Below are 22,813 nucleotides of genomic sequence, written 5' to 3' on the forward strand. Positions count from 1 at the left end.
TTCAAGCTTACTGATTATTTTCTGTTGTGTCCAATCCACTCTTAATCTCCTATTTTTTTTAATGTTTATTTCTGAGAGAAATAGACAGAGGGTGAGTGGAGAAGGAGGCAGAGAGAGGGAGACACAGAATCTGAAACAGGATCCAGGCTCAGAGCCCAATGCGGGGCTTGAACTTGGGAATGGCGAAATCGTGATATAGGCCAGTGGGATGCTTAAAACTGAGCCACAGGCACCCCCCCCCCAACACACACACAATCTCTATTCTTAAAGCATGGCTCTTCCAGTGTTTAATGGATATTTAAGGGCTAATAAGCTCCTCTAACTTGGCAACACTCACACTCCAAAATCTATATCTATACCTTTATATCTATATAAAACTCTGCTCAGTTTTTCAGCCTTCTAGCTATTATTTGTCTCTTGAGTTCTTAATGTTTCACCCATACATGAATAATTGGACGTCTCCCGATGACTTGACAAAAGTATATAGAGTTGGGGCTGGTCCTTCTCCAGCTCCTTCAATTTTTAGCCCCTCTGGCAATCTCTTCCCCTGTCCTCTGATTTCCAGATCCAGAAGGTAGCTTTCAGATCCAGCTATCTGTACAGGAGAGGGAAGTGCCTTCAGAGGAAAAGCTGCATAAACATGGATCATTCCTACTCTGGTTTCCTTTTTTTTCTTTTTTACGGATTATAACTCCTCTTGTTTCTGCCTATTTTTATCTGAATCCAGTGCTTCAATGGCTTTGTGTTGTTGTTCTGTTTTTTGCTTTCTTCAGAGTTCATACCCACTATCTGCTGGAGAGTTAGTCTAATAGAAGCCACTTAGCCATTACCAGAACTCAGAATTAAACTTTTACCATTGACTTAAGTAACATATACTTTTGTCACTTAACATTTATGCTTATATTTTTCTTAAGAGGATACTCCCCATGTAGAAGTTTTTCATTTTATGTATTCAAATTTATCAATTTCTTGTTTATGGATACTGAATTTTGAGTTTTAATTAGAAAGGCCTTTCCTACTTCAAGACCATACTGGAATTTACCTATTGTTTCCTACAAAATACTTAATATTTTTATTTTTTACTCCAAACTTTTTGATAATTATGGAGTTTATCCTGAAAAAAAGGTTTGTGATATGGATCCAATTTTATTTTTTTACAAAATTGTACCCAACTGTCACAACACCATTTATCAAGAAATTTGTATTCCCCCCCCCCATTAATTTGAATTCTGTGTCTATCATATGCTAAATTCCTGGCTGTATTTTGGCCTACTTTTAGATATTAGTTTATTCATGTACCAGAACTGTAGGCTTTAGTTATAGAAATATTATAGTGTTTTTATATCATATAGGTTTAGTCCTTCCACACTGCTATTTTTTAGACTTTATATGGCCAACCCAGATTATTTATTTTCTGTTCAAGTTTTACAATAAGCTTGTTAAAATGGAAACTAGAAGCACTTTCAATAGAATCATGTAAAATTTACAAAATAACTTAGGGAAAAATAACATCTTTATTACGTTGAATCTTCCTATTCAAAAAACATAATAAGCTTTTCCTCTTGCTTAGGTTTCAATATGAGTTCTTATATAGTGTTTTAAAGTTTTGTTCATACACAATCTTTTGTTATGTTTATTTCTAGGTATTTTGACTTTTTCTTCCTATTCTCGTTAGTCATTTATAATAAGCTAGATAACTTACCCAAGTGACTTAACCTTTCTATTTATATTTTTTAATTTCAGCTAACAGCTATGAAATAAGAATGAGTCAAAGCTTACAGAAAATTCAAGATGACTTTAACAATGCCATTCTAGTGAATATATCAAAGCTACTAAGTCCTCAGCAAGCTGGCACCAAGGAGATATTTACATTCTCACCAAAGCTTTTCACAAATGGACCTGACCATCAACCTGATGGAGAGACACAAGAAAGCCACAGAATTTATGTGGCAATACGAGCAATAGATAAGAACTCCTTAAAGTCTGCTGTATCTAACATTGCCCAGGTATCTCTGTTTATTCCCCCAAATTCTGCTCCTGTACTTGCCAGAGACCATCTTATATTGAAAGGAGTTTTGACAGCAGTGAGTTCAATAGGAATCATTTGCCTCACTATAGCTGTAACACATTATATTTTAAACAGGAAAAAGAGAGCAGACGAGAAAGAGAATGGAACAAAATTAATATAAACAAATGTATAGAGTGCCTTCCTTCTTAGATATAAGATCCATGGCCTTTGCACTTTATAAAAACATACCAATAAAGTCAAATTGACATCAGAACTATTAAAAATGCTTTGAGTTTTTGTATAATACAGGTCAGATTTTTATATGCTAAACAGACACCAAAAAATATTTTATAACACTCATTTTTGAAGGAAATTAGGAAACCCTTAAGCTTTGGCTATGGACAAAATAATAAAAATTAGTCACCAAGGTAATGTCTTTAAAAGCAAAGGCAAGGGCAAAGTTGAACTAAAGAATCAAGAAAAGCTTGTTTTATTGTAGAGGAAAAATAGCCCCAAGTAGAGAAAAGGAGTTTGGTATAACTGTCTATATGAAGCAATTGTTCAGTTACTTTGCTTAATTTTTCATTCCTTATCTTTTCAGAACAGGTTGCTTACTTATGACTAAAGATCAAGCTGCATTTTATTTTTTTTTCCTGTTGGTATTTTAATTTTTTTTAATTTTTTTTCAATATATGAAATTTATTGTCAAATTGGTTTCCATACAACACCCAGTGCTCATCCCACAGGTGCCCTCCTCAATACCCATCACCCACCCTCCCCTCCCTCCCACCCCCCATCAACCCTCAGTTTGTTCTCAGTTTTTAAGAGTCTCTTACAAGCTGCATTTTATATATGAAGCCCCTGTTGTAAAGTTCTTCACTTCTTGCCATTTGGTTAACTATACTAAGATCAAATCCCACTGCTAATGCTCAGATATATCTTTGTTCACTGTAAGAGTTAACATTAACATGTGGGTATTATCCTTGTCCCCTGACACAGATTTGATAACAGAGGTCTATTGAATTTATTGCGTGTAAGTTTCTATTCTCATCAAAGCAGCTTTCCAAGTTATTGCCTTGGGTGTTATTTAATAAAAAAAATGGTTATAGCTCTCATAAGGCTTTAAGTAAAGAAGGAGACATAGTTCTGAGCTTATTTTAATACGTACATGGTCTACACAGTTTTATCTGAGTTCAAGCAAAGAAGAGGCCATGGGGTGGGGGGGGCATACTGACCTTTAGAAATGATTAACTGATTCTATCTTTTGTTTAAAGAAGACTCTACGGGGGCACCTGGGTAGCTCACTTGTTTAAGCACCTGACTACAGCTCAAGCCATAATCTCACGGTTTGTGAGTTCGAGCCCCACATCAGGCTCTACACTGAGAGTACAGCCTGCTTCAGATTCTCTCTCTCCTTCTCTCTCTGCCCCTCTCTCACTCTCTTTCTCTCAAAATAAATAAACATTTAAAAATAAAGAAAGAAAGAAGACTCTAGGAATCCTTTCTCCATCAAAGGTTATTTACCTATGGGGGTCAGAGGTGAATAGAGAGAAACACAGGTCACAAGGAAATAAAAATCTTTCATCTAATTTTAATATCCTTATGGTTTTAAGATTATTGAGCAGTAGAATCATTTGCTTTCTATATTAAATAACTTTAAAAATTTATTGAATAAATACAAACAATAAAATGGAATAGATCTATTTTATAACCAGGTCCAATTAAGAATGAAAAGTAGATTAAGTTCTGGAGAAGGGGGGAGAAAACTGGGTAACTGGGACAAGAAGAAAGAGAAAGAACACATAAAGCCTGAGTCGGAGACTCAAAGCAGTGCTGAGGGGTAAAATGGCCAGAAAATCTCTCACCCAGGCTGCCTCCTTGCAGTTCATACTACATCCCACGTGTGACCTGTTAATGTTCTAAATCTCATAGTGCCTAAAGTTTTCCAGATGCAGACTTCAAGCCCCCACTTGGCAGTCAGTCCCTTCTTCCTCTATTGCCATCATGCTTGCTAGTCTGGGATTTTCTTCTCTGTAGCTTCCATGAGCTGGAAATATAGAATGCTGAGATAGGGCATGGTGGGTTTTAAGTCTTTAAGTGTTTTCCTCATTTTACAGATAGGAAAATAAAGGGTTAAGAGAGCACTGTGCAGATTAGCAGCAGAGGTATATAGGAGTAGAGCCCCATTCTTATACTACTCCTTTACTCTGTATTTAAGAAGGTGTGGGAAGATCGTGAGGATTATGCCTAGAAATATTTAACTCTTTTAAGAGCAGTTAACAAGAGAACAAGTCTGGTTTTGAGGAACCGGATTTGTTTATTTTTCCATCTTGTGTGTACAGGAGTCAATAAATGGACTTTATTCCCAAAATTAGTGAATTGAAAGAGGCAAAACAAAATAGATTAAAGGTGTTAACATGAGTAGCTGAAATGCATTGTAGCAGGGTAGAAAGGGTGATCTCATAAAGCAGGTAAAGCAAAAATGTTCAGTAATGAGGAAATGAGGCATTAGACAACAAGAAAGATATAATAAATGTGGTAAAATATTGATTTAGAGATCGCAGCAATCATCAATAGAATAGAGCCACTAAAAAGGATGTGACATTGATCTTGACCAAATGGTGGGAAATAAAACAGACAAGAGTTGAGCCAAGGAGTATGAGGAATTGTGGTCACTGGTGAACTACCACATGAATAGTGACATCATTGAAGATTTGATCTGAGATCGTAAGAGGAGGAAAAATGTGAGCCAGTCAGTTATCTGGAGGGGGAAGAGAAGACTAGGTAGATATTATTATTATCTTCCAATGCCAGTATGGTTGTTGTTATTCAATAAATAGAAATTTGTTTTGGAAACTGAGAATATCCCCTCTATTTTTTTCTCTACTCTTAAAAGAAAGATAGCAAAAGAAGTTTAAATCTGAATGGACGTAAGAGAGAAGTAGGAGGTAGAAAATTTCTAGGGGATGAGTTAATAGAGTCTATGCCCTGAGCAGATTGCTATTTATGTATGCACTGTTGACTGCCCCCCAAATATAATTTACACATGCATGTTAGTATCAGAAAGTCTTCCAAAAAAAAGTTACTTTATTTGCTTTAGGATTTGCCCTCTGCTATAATATAATGATTCGTAGAAGAGTTGATCCTGAAAAATAGCATTCACTTAAAACTTAATGTGACAAATCCAATTGCACTAATGGCAGGGTTGTTCATATGAAATGAATCCTCTTGCTAACAGGTATAATTCTATCTATCTATCTATCTATCTATCTATCTATCTATCTATCCATCTATCTATATATATATATCATAACTTGTTGAAGGTATTAGACACCAAAAAAGAAAAAAAAAAGTAGGTAGAAACTGGTAGAAACCCTTGAAAAAAGGGAAGAATTCTAGGTGAGACCCATATTTAACTAGCTTTTCCCTCTGAAGGCATTCCCAGTTTGCTCACAGCATCTGGATAGAGCCCAAGCAGAAAGTGGCAGTCTTACTGGATTGACAAGCTGAGGTAAGAGTTCTGGGTTGCCAAAGCAGTTGGAAATTGAGGGAGAAATTCCCCAAAAGGAAGCAATTACAAGGGGAAGCTCTCAAATCTGTACCCTCACAATCCTTAGGTGAGTCCTAAGCTGCAAAGGAATCTAATAGAAAACAAGAGCTTGGAGGCTAAAAGAGTTAAACATAGATTTCAGTAACTGCCCAGTACTAGGGAGAAAAAAGTTTACTCAAGTTACAGAGGGTTGATAAGAACCTTGTGTTTTCATTGAAACTCCAGGAGGACCATATTAGGGATAAGGACCACGTCCCCAGACTAAGAGTTATGCTGTAGAACAAAAGCAAAACTGAAATAGATCTGCCCTCACAAAGCCTAAAACCAAGTCTCCACAGAATCAAGATGATTCACCAATAATTAAACTACTGCTAGAAGAAAACATATACTGATTCTCTACATCACACAGTATATAATAAAAAATTAACAGACATGCCAACAAGCAGGAAATGTGTCCCATAACTAATAAGAATCAAAATCTGTTAAGAGAAGATCCAAAATTTATCCAGATTAGAAATTAGCATCCAATGAGTTTACAATAACTATTATAAATATGGTAAGTTATAGGTAAAAATAGGAAAAAGTAATGAAAAGAGAAGAAATTTCAGGAAAGATGCCAAAACTCTAAAAAGAAGTAACTGAGAACACTAAAATAGAAAAATACAATGTATGAAAGAAGATTTTTGTAATGGATTAACAACAGACTGGTACTACAGAAGAAATGATCAGATGATTTGAAGAAAGAAAAATGGAAATCATGCAAACTAAAGGAAGCATTTCATTTTTTAAAAATGGAAAAGCTAAAATGATAGGTGGAACACTATCAAAAAGTTTAACACACATAACAATTAGTCCCAGAAGTAGAGGAAGAAAAAAGGGAGCATAAAAATATTCAAAGAAATATTGGTTGAAATTTTTCCAAATTTGACTTAAACTATCAGCCTATAGATCTGAGATCCTCAGTAAACCTAACATAGGATTTATGCAAAAAAAAAAAAAATAGCACCTCAGTATATAATAGAAATAATGACTGATTACTCATCAGAACCAGTTGAGGCCAGAAGACAACAAAATGACATCTTTAAGTGATAGAAGAAAAATCTGTCAATGCAGAATTCTATATTGAGCAAAAATACCTTTCAAAATAAAGGCACATAGATAAAAGCTGCAATTGTGTTCATCAGCAAGAAATACCAATTTCTTTAAGCTGAAGGAAAATGTCTGGTGAAAATACAGATCTACAGCATGGAATGAAGATCATTGGAAATGATAGATAGGTAAATGTAATATATTGTTGGTTTTCTTTTTTTACTTTCAATTCCTTTAAAAGGCAATTGACTGTTTAAAGTAAAAATAAAAACAATGTGTTGTGTTATTAATAACATAAAGAAGTAAGATGTATGACAGTAAGAGCAGAACAGACTTACACTGTTGAAAGTTGTATATTCAAGTAGACTGGGATCAATTAAGAAGGCATATTATAATTCCCTTGCCACCCATTAATAATAGAGAAAGGTATATCTAAAAATCTAATAAATGTGATAAAATGGAACACTAAAACTAACCAATTAACACAAAAGAAAACAAGTAAGGCAAAATAAAGGAACAAAAAACAGAAAGAAATAACAGAAAGCAAATAGCAAGAAGGTAGGCTGAAAGCCAGCTAAATTAATAATTATATTATATATAAATAGAACTACTAAAAAGCAGAGATTTTTCGACTTGATTAAACAAAAAGCAAGATTCAACTATATGGAATTTATTTTATTTTATTTTTTTCAATATATGAAGTTTATTGTCAAATTGGTTTCCATACAACAACCAGTGCTCATCCCAAAAGGTGCCCTTCTCAATACCCATTACCCACCCTCCCCTCCCTCCCACCCCCCATCAACCCTCAGTTTGTTCTCAGTTTTTAAGAGTCTCTTATGCTTTGGCTCTCTCCCAATCTAACCTCTTTTTTTTTTTTTTTCTTCCACTCCCCCATGGGTTTCTGTTGAGTTTCTCAGGATCCACATAAGAGTGAAACCATATGGTATCTGTCTTTCTCTGTATGGCTTATTTCACTTAGCATCACACTCTCCAGTTCCATCCACGCTGCTACAAAGGGCCATATTTCATTCTTTCTCATTGTCACGTAGTACTCCATTGTGTATATAAACCACAATTTCTTTATCCATTCATCAGTTGATGGACATTTAGGCTCTTTCCATAATTTGGCTATTGTTGAGAGTGCTGCTATAAACATTGGGGTACAAGTGCCCCTAAGTATCAGTACTCCTGTATCCCTTGGGTAAATTCCTAGCAGTGCTATTGCTGGGTCATAGGGTAGGTCTATTTGTAATTTTCTGAGGAACCTCCACACTGTTTTCCAGAGTGGCTCCACCAATTTGCATTCCCACTAACAGTGCAAGAGGGTTCCTGTTTCTCCACATCCTCTCCAGCATCTATAGTCTCCTGATTTCTTCATTTTGGCCACTCTGACTGGCGTGAGGTGATATCTGAATGTGGTTTTGATTTGTATTTCCCTGATGAGGAGCGACATTGGGCATCTTTTCATGTGCCTGTTGGCCATCTGGATGTCTTCTTTCGAGAAGTGTCTATTCATGTCTTCTGCCCATTTCTTCACTGGGTTATTTGTTTTTTGGGTGTGGAGTTTGGTGAGCTCTTTATAGATTTTGGATACTAGCCCTTTGTCCAATATGTCATTTGCAAATATCTTTTCCCATTCCGTTGGTTGCCTTTTAGTTTTGTTGATTGTTTCCTTTGCTGTGCAGAAGCTTTTTATCTTCATGATGTCCCAGTAGTTCATTTTTGCTTTTAATTCCCTTGCCTTTGGGGATGTGTCAAGTAAGAAATTGCTACAGCTGAGGTCAGAGAGGTCTTTTCCTGCTTTCTCCTCTGGGGTTTTGATGGTTTCCCGTCTCACATTCAGGTCCTTTATCTATTTTGAGTTTATTTTTGTGAATGGTGTGAGAAAATGGTCTCTTTCAATCTTCTGCATGTTGCTGTCCAGTTCTCCCAGCACCATTTGTTAAAGACACTGTCTTTTTTCCATTGGATGTTCTTTCCTGCTTTGTCAAAGATTAGTTGGCCATACGTTTGTGGGTCTAGTTGTGGGGTTTCTATTCTATTCCATTGGTCTATGTGTCTGTTTTTGTGCCAATACCATGCTGTCTTGATGATTACAGCTTTGTAGTAGAGGCTGAAGTCTGGGATCGTGATGCCTCCTGCTTTGGTCTTCTTCTTCAAAATTACTTTGGCTATTTGGGGCCTTTTGTGGTTCCATATGAATTTTACGATTGCTTGTTCTAGTTTCAAGAAGAATGCTGGTGCAATTTTGATTGGGATTGCACTGAACGCGTAGATAGCTTTGGGTAGTATTGACGTTTTGACAATATTTATTCTTCCAATCCATGAGCACGGAATGTTTTTCCATTTCTTTATATCTTCTTCAATTTCCTTCATAAGCTTTCTATAGTTTTCAGCATACAGATCGTTTACATCTTTGGTTAGATTTATTCCTAGGCATTTTATGCTTCTTGGTGCAATTGTGAATGGGATCAGTTTCTTTATTTGTCTTTCTGCTGCTTCATTATTAGTGTATAAGAATGCAACTGATTTCTGTACATTGATTTTGTATCCTGCAACTTTGCTAAATTCATGTATCAGTTCTAGCAGACTTCTGGTGGAGTCTATCAGATTATTCATGTATAAATCATGTCATCTGCAAAAAGTGAAAGCTTAACTTCATCTTTGCCAATTTGGATGCCTTTGATTTCCTTTTGTTGTCTGATTGCTGATGCTAGAACTTCCAACACTATGGTAAACAACAGCGGTGAGAGTGGACATCCCTGTCGTGTTCCTGGTCTCAGGGGAAAAGCTCTCAGTTTTTCCCCATTGAGGATGATGTTAGCTGTGGGCTTTTCATAAATGGTTTTTATGATCTTTAAGTATGTTCCTTCTATCCCGACTTTCTCGAGGGTTTTTATTAAGAAAGGATGCTGAATTTTGTCAAAGGCCTTTTCTGCATCGATTGACAGGATCATATGGTTCTTATCTTTTCTTTTATTAATGTGATGTATCATGTTGATTGATTTGCAAATGTTGAACCAGCCCTGCATCCCAGGAATGAATCCCACTGGATCATGGTGAATAATTCTTTTTATATGCCGTTGAATTCGATTTGCTAGTATCTTATTGAGAATTTTTGCATCCATATTCATCAGGGATATTGGCCTGTAGTTCTCTTTTTTTACTGGGTCTGTGTCTAGTTTAGGAACCAAAGTAATGCTGGCTTCATAGAATGAGTCTGGAAGTTTTCCTTCCCTTTCTATTTCTTGGAATAGCTTGAGAACGATAGGTATTATCTCTGCTTTAAATGTCTGGTAGAACTCCCCTGGGAAGCCATCTGGTCCTGGACTCTTATTTGTTGGGAGATTTTTGATAACCGATTCAATTTCTTCGCTGGTTATGGGTCTGTTCAAGCTTTCTATTTCCTCCTGTTGAGTTTTGGAAGTGTGTGGGTGCTTAGGAATTTGTCCATTTCTTCCAGGTTGTCCAGTTTGTTGGCATATAATTTTTCATAGTATTCCCTGATAATTGCTTGTATCTCTGAGGGATTGGTTGTAATAATTCCATTTTCATTCATGATTTTATCTATTTGGGTCATCTCCCTTTTCTTTTTGAGAAGTCTGGCTAGAGGTTTATCAATTTTGTTTATTTTTTCAAAAAACCAACTCTTGGTTTCATTGATCTGCTCTACAGTTTTTTTAGATTCTATATTGTTTATTTCTGCTCTGATCTTTATTATTTCTCTTCTTCTGCCAGGTTTGGGGTGTCTTTGCTATTCTGCTTCTATTTCCCTTAGGTGTGCTATTAGATTTTGTATTGGGGATTTTTCTTGTTTCTGGAGATAGGCCTGGATTGCAATGTATTTTCCTCTCAGGACTGCCTTCGCTGCACCCCAAAGTGTTTGGATTGTTGTGCTTTCATTTTCATTTTTTTCCATATATTTTTTAATTTCTTCTCTAATTGCCTGGTTGACCCATTCATTCTTTAGTAGGGTGTTCTTTAACCTCCATCCTTTTGGAAGTTTTCCAGACTTTTTCTTGTGGTTGATTTCAGGCTTCATAGCATTGTGGTCTGAAAGTATGCATGGTATGATTTCAATTCTTGTATACTTATGAAGGGCTGTTTTGTGACCCAGTATGTGATCTATCTTGGAGAATGTTCCATGTGCACTCGAGAAGAAAGTATATTCTGTTGCTTTGGGATGCAGAGTTCTAAATAGATCTGTCAAGTCCATCTGATCCAATGTATCATTCAGGGCCCTTGTTTCTTTATTGACCGTGTGTCTAGATGATCTATCCATTTCTGTAAGTGGAGTGTTAAAGTCCCCTGCAATGACCACATTCTTATCAATAAGGTTGCTTATGTTTGTGAGTAATTGTTTTATATATTTGGGGGCTCCTGTATTCGGCACATAGACATTTATAATTGTTAGCTCTTCCTGATGGATAGACCGTGTGATTATTATATAATACCCTTCTTCATTTCTTGTTACAGCCTTTAATTTAAAGTCTAGTTTGTCTGATATAAGTATGACTGCTCCAGCTTTCTTTTGACTTCCAGTGGCACGATAAATAGTTCTCCATCCCCTCACTCTCAATCTGAAGGTGTCCTCAGGTCTAAAATAAGTCTCTTGTAGACAGCAAATAGATGGGTCTTGTTTTTTTATCCATTCTGATGCCCTATGTCTTTTGGTTGGCACATTTAGTCCATTTACATTCAGTGTTATCATAGAAAGATATGGGTTTAGAGTCATTGTGATGTCCGTAGGTTTCGTGCTTGTAGCAATGTCTCTGGTACTTTGTTTCACAGGATCCCCCTTAGGATCTCTTGTAGGGCTGGTTTAGTGGTGACGAATTCCTTCAGTTTTTGTTTGTTTGGGAAGACCTTTATCTCTCCTTCTATTCTAAATGACAGACTTGCTGGATAAAGGATTCTCAGCTACATATTTTTTTCTGTTCATCACATTGAAGATCTCCTGCCATTCCTTTCTGGGCTGCCAAGTTTCAGTAGAGAGATCAGTCACGAGTTTTATAGGTCTCCCTTTATATGTTAGAGCACGTTTATCTCTAGCTGCTTTCAGAATTTTCTCTTTATCCTTGTATTTTGCCAGTTTCACTATGATATGTCATGTAGGAGATAGATTCAAGTTACGTCTGAAGGGAGTTCTCTGTGCCTCTCAGATTTCAATGCCTTTTTCCTTCCCCAGATCCGGGAAGTTCTCAGCTATTATTTCTTCAAGTACACCTTCAGCACCTTTCCCTCTCTCTTCCTCCTCTGCAATACCAATTATGCGTAGATTATATCTCTTTAGTGCATCACTTAGTTCTCTAATTTTCCCCTCATACTCCTGGATTTTTTTTTATCTCTCTTTTTCTCAGCTTCTTCTTTTTCCATAATTTAATCTTCTAGTTCACCTATTCTCTCCTCTGCCTCTTCAATCCGAGCCGTAGTTGTCTCCATTTTATTTTGCAACTCATTGATAGCATTTTTTAGCTCCTCTGGCTGTTCCTTAGTCCCTTGATCTCTGTAGCAAGAGATTCTCTGCTGTCCTTTATACTGTTTTCAAGCCCAGCAATTAATTTTATGACTATTATTCTAAATTCACTTTCTGTTATATTGTTTAAATCCTTTTGGATCAGTTCATTAGCTGTTGTTATTTCCTGGACGTTTTTCTGAGGGGAATTCTTCTATTTTGTCATTTTGGATAGTCCCTGGAGTGGTGCAGGACTGCTGGGCACTTCCCTGTGCTGTCTTGAATAACTTGTGTTGGTGGCGGGGCCGCAGTCAGACCTGATGTCTGCCCCCAGCCCACCGCTGGGGCCACAGTCAGACTGGTGTGTGCCTTCTCCTCCCCTCTCCTAGGGGCGGGATTCACTGTGGGGTGGCGTGGCCCGTCTGGGCTACTTGCACACTGCCAGGCTTGTGGTGCTGGGGATCTGGCGTATTAGCTGCGGTGGATTGGCAAGGTGCACGGGGGCGGGAGGGGCAGGCTCAGCTCGCTTTTCCTTCCGAGGTCCGCTTCTGGAGGGGCCCTGCGGCACCGGGAGGGAGTCAGACCCGCCGCCGGAGGGATGGATCCACAGAAGCACAGTGTTGGGTGTTTGCCTGGTGCCAGCAAGTTCCCAGGCAGGAACTGGTTCCCTTTGGGATTTTGGCTGGGGGATGGGCGAGGGAGATGGCGCTGGCGAGCGCCTTTGTTCCCCGCCAAGCTGAGCTCTGTCGTCCAGGGCTCAACAACTCTCCCTCCTGTTGTCCTCCAGCCCTCCTGTTCTCCGTTCTCTGAGCAGAGCTGTTAGCTTATAACCTTCCAGATGTCAAGTCCCACTTGCTGTCGGAACACACTCCGTCCGGCCCCTCTGCTTTTGCCAGCCAGACTCAGGGGCTCTGCTTGGCCAGCGGGCTGCCCCTCTGCCCCGGCTCCCTCCCGCCAGTCCGTGGAGTGCACACCGCCTCGCCACCCTTCCTACCCTCTTCCGTGGGCCTCTCGTCTGCGCTTGGCTCTAGAGACTCCATTCTGCTAATCCTCTGGCGGTTTTCTTGGTTATTTAGGCAGGTGTAGGTGGAATCTAAGTGATCAGCAGGACGCGCGGTGAGCCCAGCGTCCTCCTGCGCTGCCATCTTCCCAGGATCCCCCAACTATATGGAATTTATAACAGATACATTTTAAATTTAAAGACATAGAAGTCAAAAGTGAGAAGAGGAAATGGTGTATCATGCAAACATTAAGCATAAGATAGTTGGTGTTAGTATATTACCATAATACAAAATAAGCCTTGAGAAAGGAGAAAAAAGAGGGTCATTTTATAATGATAAAAAATAAACTTACTGATAAGATATAGCAATCCTAAATTTGCATTTACCTGTAAACAAAACATCAAAATACAGCAACAAAAATTTCCAGAACTAAAGGGAGAAATAGACAAACCAATAATCAAACTTGGAGACATAAATATCCCACTGTCAAAAAGTGTGGCAACTAGATAGGAAAATTCAATATTATGGAACAGTATTCAACAATGGAACAAGAATTTGAACAACATTATCAACCAATTATAACATTATAAAACACTACAACCAACTAGTGCAGAGTACAAATTCTTTTTAAGTGTCTAATAATAGTCACCAAGTTAGATCATGTGCTATACCATAAAACATATCCCAGAATATAGAGTCCAGAAATAGACCTGCACACATATGGTCAACAGGTTTTCTACAAAGGCAATCAATGGGGGCAAATCAATGGGGGAAGGCAACTCAATGGATAAAGGAGATTTCTTTTCAATAATGATGATGGAACAAGTAAACATATGTTTGGGAAAGTGATTTTATTCCTACCTTATAAAAATATGAATTCACAATGAATCATACATATAAAAATGAATTAAGACATATATTTGTAGAAAAAATATATCTTCATAAGTATAGTGTAGAAAGATTTCTTATAACAGAGATAACACTAAGCATAAAAGGAAAAAAATAAGCTGGACTGCATCAACACTAAATATTTGTGCTCATTAAAGGGCACTGTTAATAATGAAAAGGCAAGCCACAGAGTGGAAGAAATACTCACAACACATATGTCTGACAAAGAAGTCAGATCTAGAATATGTAAAAATGTTACAAATCAGTGACAAAAGATAAAGAACCCAATAAAAATGGGGAAAATATTTTTTTAAATTTTTTAATGTTTATTTATTTTTGAGAGAGAGAGTAAGTGAGGGAGGGGCAGAGAGAGAGGGAGACACAGAATTCAAAGCAGGCTCCAGGCTCTGAGCCATCAGCACAGAGCCCGATGCGGGGCTCAAACTCACGAACTGTGAGATCATGACCTGAGCTAAAGTCGGACACTCAACCAACTGAGCCACCCAGGTGCCTCAAAAAATGGGCAAAAGATTTAAGCAGACACTTGACAAAGAGGATATATAAATGGCCAATAAGCACATACACACCAAGGCTATCAACACCATTAGCCACCAACAAATTAAAATGATAAATATCACAATATAGTTCTTCATTCCCACCAGCAAAGGTATAAAGATTGACAAGAAAATGTCAACAAGGATGTGGAACAATGGGAAGTTTCCGATATTGGTGAGTGTGCACGCACTTTGGAATACTGCTTGGCAGTTTCTTAAAAGTTATGCATATATCTAACCTTTTACCCAGCACTTCCACCTCAAGAGAGATGAAACGATGTCCACCAAAAGACTTCCTCAAGAGTTTTATAGCCACTTTATTCATAATAACCCCAAACTGGAAACAACCAAGTTTTTATTAACAGAATGGATAAAACAAATGTTTCTATTTGTATGACTTCACAAGAGAATACCATTCAGCAACAAAAAGAAACAAACAACTGACACATGCAACAATGTGCATGAACCTAAAAAGCATTATCTTGAGTTAACTAAGTCAGACTCAAAAGAACACATACTGTATAATTCCACTTATTAAAAAGTTCAAGAATAAGAATATTTTCTGGATATGGAAATCATAAGAGTGGTTGGTTGTCTCAGAACAGAAGGGTTGGAGGTGACTGGAAGGGGCACAAGGAGGCTTTCTGGAGCAATGAAAATTTATATACATTCATTGAGATGGTGGTTACGCATTTGTCAACATTCATTTATCTGTGTACACTTGATCTGTGCATTTTATCGGACGTAAACTTTACCTCGAGAGAAACTTAATATGAATGAATTTATTATATCTTTACCTGTTAGCAATCTTTACAGCAATGCTTCTCAAACAGAGGTAACTTTACCCTTCCAGGGGACATTTGGCAATATCTGTGGACATTTTTGATTATCACAGGTAAGGAGTTCTCTAGTGAGTAGAGGCCAGGGATGCCGCTTAAACAACCTACAATGCACAGGACAGCCCCCACAACAAAGAAATACTCAGCCAAAAATGTCAATAGTCCCAAGGTTGAGAAACCTTGCTTTATAGACAGAAGTGAAAGGGGTCATTTGTAGGGATATTCAATACATGAATATAAGAAAAAGTGACTTTAGTGAAGGGGGAAGGGGCAACACAAAACTGTGAGGCAGGGGTGCCTGGGTGGCTCAGTCAGCTAAGTGTCTAACTCTTGCTCTCAGCTCAGGTCATGATCTCATGGGTCATGAGACTGAGCCATGAGTTAGGCTTTGTGCTGACAGCATGGAGCCTGCTTGGGATTCTCTCTCTCCCTCAATCTCTCCCACTTCCCTGCTCCCGCACGTGCTCACTATCTCACTCTCTCTCTCTCTTTCTCCCTCAGAACAAATAAACTTAAAAAAAAAAAAAAACCTGTGAGTCAGATTTAAATGAGGTTGAGAAGACAAGAATGAAGAGAAAAAATATTTTAAATAAAGATGGTCCATGATAGAGGATACAAATTCAAAAGGTTGATAAAAATCCAATTGATGAAAAAATTATAAGGAGGAATGAATATAAAGTAGGAGTGTGTTTTATTACATATTAAGATATGTGTGGTCATTTATGAATGTAAAATATAGGGAAACAGGGAATAGAAGCAGCGGGGAAGCCGGATGAGAAGTGGGCGCTAAGGAAATGAGAATCTGATTTATTGTGTATCAGAGGAAACACAAAAGGCACAGATCAGGCCCAAAGAAAGAGACAAAATAAGATATGAAAGTTAAGGATACTGATTACAGAGTACATGATGATAGAGAGAGGAGCACTCAAGGGCATAGAAACATATGTTCATACCCATGGAGGTAATTAGAGCCTGATCCCCAAGGCTCAAAAGAATGCCTCCCTCTTGCACTTAGAATATATCTAACTCTTATCAGCAGGATGGTTTCTGGGTAGGGTGGAGAGTGACCCAGCTGGCAGCCAATTTTATTTCCCACTCCCTCTCATCTACAGGCTGCTGAGTCTTATCAAAAAAAGCTGTTTCTGAAAACAATTGCCTCAAGGGCACAAGGAGAAGGAAGCTATCCAGTACAGTGGGTAATTACTTTCCTACCTCCTTGGCTCTGTGGAGCAGGAGCAGTATAAATTAACAAACAGCCAAGAGGAACTTTTCTAAAATTGACATGACCTCACTTCATGCCAAGATAGGAAATAAGAAGCAAGAGCATGAAAAAGATAAAAGGAAAAGAAAGTGGGATAAAAAAATAGAAAAGTAAAGAAAAAAATTAGAAATTTAGAGTAAAGAAGACAGGACTCTTATGTCAATATGTTAAGTATTTCAAAAGGATGGTCTTTAATCCAAAATTTTTATTTTTATGTATAAACTTGTTTCAATTACAAAAGTAATACATGCTATTATAAAAAGTACAGATGGTTAAGTAGGATGTGATAGAGTAGACTTGAAATAAATAAGCTTACTTATTTATTCCTTTATTAAAAGAAATTTGAGTAGTTCAGTTTCTTGCTATTATAAAGTAGACTTTTAGGGACAGTTTATATTAACCTTGTGCATATAATCTTATGAGTTTGTCCCTTTTAAGTGTAATCTCATGCACCTGTGTGAGTATATTTGTAGGGTAAGTTCCTAGGAGTGGAATTGTTATGTTGAAAGATACACACACTTAAATTTTGATCAACATTTCCCCTCAAAGCAGTTATACCAATTTTACTTGCATCAACAGTATATGAATACCTGTTTCTTGATGGTCTTATTATTACCATTACTAAAAGAGGTAATGAACTAGGAGTTGGAGGTAGGAGTCATATTGGGGTCCTATATGGCAAACACCTTAAAACTGACTCTTAAGTTCCATATCCTTACAATATACTTTGGTCATTCTTACTTGATACAATCTAATTTAACGCTCCAGCTTTCTCTATCCTGTTGGTTTCTCTCCTATCTTTCCCCACAAGGCTAAATTTTGGGTAAGTGGGAGAGAAGGTGAAGTATAAATAGACTTTGTTTATTAAACAAATTTTATGTGCCAGGCATTGTACTAGCTGTGCGAGCTAGTGTTGTATTTATTTTGCTTTTATTTTCAGTATTCAAAATACCAGTATACCATAGCAATGTCATTAAAAAAAGTAGATTTGATGCAAGAGATAATATTAGAGAAAATTTAGGTACTACAGAAAAGACATTTTATGATAATGATATAACAACCCTAGACTTATATTCATCAAATAACAGCTTTCAAATATATAAAGCAAAAATTGACTGAACTAAAAAGAAGAAGAAGAAGAAGAAGAAGAAGAAGAAGAAGAAGAAAAGAAAAGAGAAAGAAGAAAATAAATATAAAAATTCACAATCATAATTAGAGATCTTAATACAACTCTATCAATAACTGAAAGAATAGACAAGAAATTGATAAGAAGAAGATCTGAATAATGTGGTTAACCAACTTGGCCTAACATATTTAGAATGCTATACCTAACTACAGAATGCCCATTTTTCTCAAGTGCCCATGGAAGATTTTACCACAATAAACCATAATCTGATTCAAAAAGGAAGTCTCAACAAATTTCAAGTATTTAAATTTTAGAGTGTATTTTCTGACTACAGTGAAATTAAGCTAGAAATCAATAATAGCTTAATTATAGAATTTCCAAAGGTCTGGGAAACTAAGCAACATATTTCTACTTGGCTCATATGTTAAAAAAGAACTTAAAAGTTAGAAAATATTTGGAACAATGATAATTAAAATACAACACATCAAAATTTCTTACATGATGAAATGAAAGCAACAGAAGGAAATTTAAGAAAGAAATAATATCGGTTTTAGACAAACTATTCTGGAGAATAGAAAAAAAGAGGAAATTTGTTCCAACTCATTTTTTGAGGCAGATAGCTTTGATACTAATACCTGGCAAGGACATTACAAGAAAGGAAAAGTATAGACCAATCTTTGTCTTGAACATAGATGCAAAAATCCTAAACAAAATATTAGCAAATTAAAAGGATACCACATCATGATCAAATAGAATTTATACTACAAATATAAGGTTGATTTAACATTGAAAAATCATTGTAAGTCACCATGTTACCATAACAAAGAAGAAAACTCAATCACCTCAATAGATGCATAAAAAGCATTTGATAAAATTCAGCACCTATTCATAATTTTAAAAAAGGAAACTCAGGGAACACCTGGGTGGCTCAGTCAGTTGAGCATATGACTCTTGATTTCGGCTCAGGTCATGATCTCACAGTTCGTGAGATTGAGCCCTGCAATGGGCTCTGTGCTGCCAGCATGGAGCCTGCTTAGGATTCTCTCTCTCCCTCTCTCTGCTCTTCCCCTGCTTGTGTGCTCTCTCCCTCTCTCAAAATAAATAAGTAAATGTTAAAAAAGAAGAAGGAAAACTCAGAGCAAACTGGGAATAGGAAACTTTCTTAATCTGATAAAGATATCTATAAAATATCTCTAGATAATGGCATACTTTATGGTGAAATATAGAATGCTTTTCCACCTAGGATTGGGAACAGAAGAAAAGATATCCATTCTCTCCATCTGTATTCAACATTATACTGGAAATCCTAGCAAGTGTAATAAGTGAAGGAAACAAAGTAAAAGACCTAAGTTGAAAAGAAAGAAACAGGTTATTATTCATAGGTGGCATAATTATACATAAAATCCAAAAGAGTCTAGAAATTATTAAAAATGAGAATTTAGCAAACTCACTGAATATAAGGTCAATACATAAAAATCTCTTATATTTCTATACACCAGCAATAAACAAGTAGGAAATGAAAATTTATAAAAATACCATTTAGGATAGCTCACCCCCCAAAACAACCTAGGAGTAGATCTAATGAAAGATTAACAAGACCTCCACCCCGAAAACAATAAGATATTGTTGAGATCAATTAAATAAAACTTAAAATGAGACATGCCATGCCCATGGATTGAAAGTCTCAGCATTATAAAGATGTCAATTCTCCTCAAGCTGATGTATAAATTCAGTGCAATCCTATCAGACCCAACAGATTTTTTTTTCATGGAATGGAAAAGCTGATGCTAAATTTTGTATTGCAATGCAAAGGACTTGCAGGAGAAGTTAAGATGGCAGAGTATTAAGGGGATCCTAGGCTCCTTTCATCCCTCTCACACAGCTAGATCAGCATCAAATCCTTTTGAACACCTAGGAAATCAATCTGGGGATTAACAGAACAATCTGCATAATTATTTATTTTTTATTTTTTTTAACGTTTATTTATTTTTGAGAGAGACAGAGTGTGAGCCAGGGAGGGGCAGAGAGAGAAAGGGAGACACAGAACCCAAAGCAGGCTTCAGGCTCTGAGCTGTCAGCACAGAGCCCTGTGCAGCCCGAAACCAAAAACCATGGGATCCTGACCCGAGCCGAAGTCGGTCGCTTAACTGACTGAGCCACTCAGGCACCCCAATCTGCATAATTTGAAAGAGAGAATATTGCAGCTATGTGGTTTGAAGAGGTGAATTAGGGGACAGAAGAGCCACGGTGTCAAAGAAGAGAAGGAGCAGTTTTTGTGGAGGAGAAAGATGAGAGAGAGAGAGAGAGAGAGTGAGAGAGAGCAGCACATTGGGTTTGTATAAGAAAGCACTCCTCCTGAAAGCAGCTAGAGAAAGAATGAAAACACCACAGGGGACTGCATAAGAAAACTGTTCCCCATACCATTAATAGGGAAAAAGGAGAGGGTTTCAATACCAGCAGTTTTTTATAAACAACAGAGTACAGTCTCAAGTTTCAGAGGTCAGCCCCTGGTGGTGCTCTAGTGAGGAAATAGGGTGGAGCCCTGGGAACAGGTAGCAGTCCAGTTGGAGGATCCCTTGGGTCTCCCAGGGAGAAGTAGCTCCCCTGCGTGGAGTGCATCTGGTAGAGGTGATACAGCCTCTCTACAGGCAAAAGACCCTTTGGGCAACATCAAGCCTCCACATTCACTCATATAGAAATAAAGATCCCAGCTGAGGGCAGCAAACCCTGGCACCATCTATGTTTCAATTTACCATAAACTCTGAGCCACTGCCACTGCATGGTGGGATAGCTGTTTCCTGGGACAAGCTAGCCACAGCGTGGTGAGAACCTCCCCCATAAAATCACTGCAGGTCCAAATCGTGGGGGTCTCTGAAGTGCGGGGTTTTAAAACACAGCCACCCAAGATAAAACTCTGGAGAGAGGCACTGTCTGGTAGGCTGACAGCTCGGACACAGATGGGAAATGTAGGGAGCTGATGGAACTGGGGGACACAGGAGGGGTGACTGATCACACATCAATAAGGATGTGAATTTCCTCCTCTGGAGACTAAAGAGTGGGGTAAAGCCATTTTCACCATAGCCTGCCAACACTGATTGACCCCAGTGTGCTAAGGAGTGCCACCAAGTAGAGATGGAGCTGTTAAACCAAGCCCCTTCAGGCACATCTCCAGTAGGGTTAATGGACCTGAGAATTAGAGCAGCAGGCTCCTCCCCCAGAAATCCAACACAAACCCCTTGAAGGCATTAAGTCTACTGATCATAGAGTACTACAAAATTGCAGCTCTAGGGGAAACTGGATGTAGCTTCCTTTGGGTTTTTTTGTTTGTTCATTTGATTGTTCAAATTTTTGTTGTTGTTGTTGTTGCTTCTGTTTTTGTTGTTGTTTTCTTTTCTTTTGTTTCTCAGATACAGAAATGGCAAAATTTTTTATTTCTTTAATTTTTAATTTGTTTTTCTTCTTTTCTCTTTTCTCCTTTTTCTATCAAGCTTCTTTTAACAAGCAGACCAAAACACACCTAAGATCTAGCTTCCTTTATGTGATTTTTTTAATTTAAAAATTTTTATTTTATTCTATTATTATTGTTGTTGTTGTTTCCTCCTCCAAAATGACAAGACATAGGAATTCACCTCAAAAGAAAGAACATGAAGAAATGATGCCTAGGGATTTAGTCAAGGCAGATATAAGTAAGACATATGAACTAAAATTTAAAACAAGCATACTAGTTGGGTTTGAAAAAAAGGCATAGAAGACACTAGAGAATCCCTTTTTGCAGAGATTAAAGAACTAAAATCTAGTGAGGACAAAACTAAAAATGCTATAACAAAGATGAAAACCCAAATGGAAGTCATAAAAAAGAAGATGGACAAAGCAGAAGAGCAAATTAGTGATACAGAAGATAAAATTATGAAAAATAATGAAGCTGGAAAGAAGACAGAAACAAAGATCAGGGACCATTAAGGCAGACTTAGAGAACTCAAGGACTTATTAAAATGGACTAACGTTCATATAGGAGTCCCAGAAGATAAAGAGAGAGAAAAAGGGGCCAAAGGTTTATGTGAGCATATTAGAGCTTAAAATTTCCCTAATCTGGGGAAGAACACAGACATCAAAATCCAAGAAGCACAGAGACCTTCCATTAAATTTAACAAAAGCCAGCCATCGCCAAGACATATTATAGTCAAATTTCACAAAATACACAGAAAAAGAAAGAATCCTAAAAGCAGCAAGGGAAAAAAGTCCTTAACCTACAAGGGAAGAAAGGTTCATAGCAGCTGTGTCCACAGAAACTTGGCAGGCCAGAAAGGAGTGGCAAGATATATTCAACATGCTGAATGGAAAAAAAAATATGCAGTCAAGAATACTCTATCTGACAAAGCTGCCATTCAAAATGGGAGAGACAAAGAATTTCCCAGAAAAAGAAACCAAAGGAGTTTGTGGCCATTAAACTACCCCTAAAAGAAATTTTAAGGGGGACTCTTTGAGTGTAGAAAAAAAAAAAAAAAAAAAAAAAACCAAGGCAACAGAGACTAATAAGGACCAGACAGCATCACCAGAAACACCAACTCTACAGGTAACTCAATGGCACTAAATTTATCTTTCAGTAATCACTCTGAATGTAAAGGGACTAAATGCTCCAATCAAAAGACACAGGGTACCAAAGGGATAAAAACAACAACAAGAAGATCCATCTAAATGCTACATATAAGAGACTCACTTTAGACCTAAAGTCACCTACAGATTGAAAGTGAGGGGATGAAGAACCATTTATCATGCTAATGGATGTCAAAAGAAAACCGGAGTAGCCATACTTACATCAGACAAACTAGATTTTAAAACAAAGACAGTCACAAGAGATGAAGAAGGGCATTATATCATAATTAAGGGAGTCTGTCTATCAAGAAAATTTAACAATTGTAATTATGTGTGCCCCCAACTTGGAAACACCTAAATATATAAACCAATTAATAACAAACATACAGAAACTCATTGATAATAATACAATAGTAATAGGGGACTTTAACCCCTCTTCCCCCTTA

At 37.3% G+C, this 22,813-nt stretch overlaps 1 protein-coding gene across 10 annotated transcripts in view; it reads left to right on the forward strand.

Moving 5' to 3' along the window:
• The window catches only part of CLCA2 (chloride channel accessory 2), a 44,113-nt gene extending 41,714 nt beyond the window's left edge, over positions 1-2,399 (forward strand). For 4 of the 10 annotated variants that reach the window (XM_042997722.1, XM_042997725.1, XM_042997723.1 and 1 more), the window contains one exon: positions 1,744-2,398. In XM_042997722.1, the coding sequence (XP_042853656.1) occupies positions 1,744-2,189 (446 nt within the window). In that variant the 3' untranslated portion in view covers positions 2,190-2,398. Of the gene's footprint in view, positions 1-565; positions 660-1,743 lie in introns of all 10 variants that reach the window. The other 6 variants (XM_042997727.1, XM_042997728.1, XM_042997729.1 and 3 more) reach the window with 3 other exon arrangements.
• The last annotated feature ends 20,414 nt before the right edge of the window (positions 2,400-22,813 follow it).

This window comes from Panthera tigris, chromosome C1 (assembly GCF_018350195.1).
Source record: "Panthera tigris isolate Pti1 chromosome C1, P.tigris_Pti1_mat1.1, whole genome shotgun sequence".
Classification (NCBI taxonomy): domain Eukaryota; kingdom Metazoa; phylum Chordata; class Mammalia; order Carnivora; family Felidae; genus Panthera; species Panthera tigris.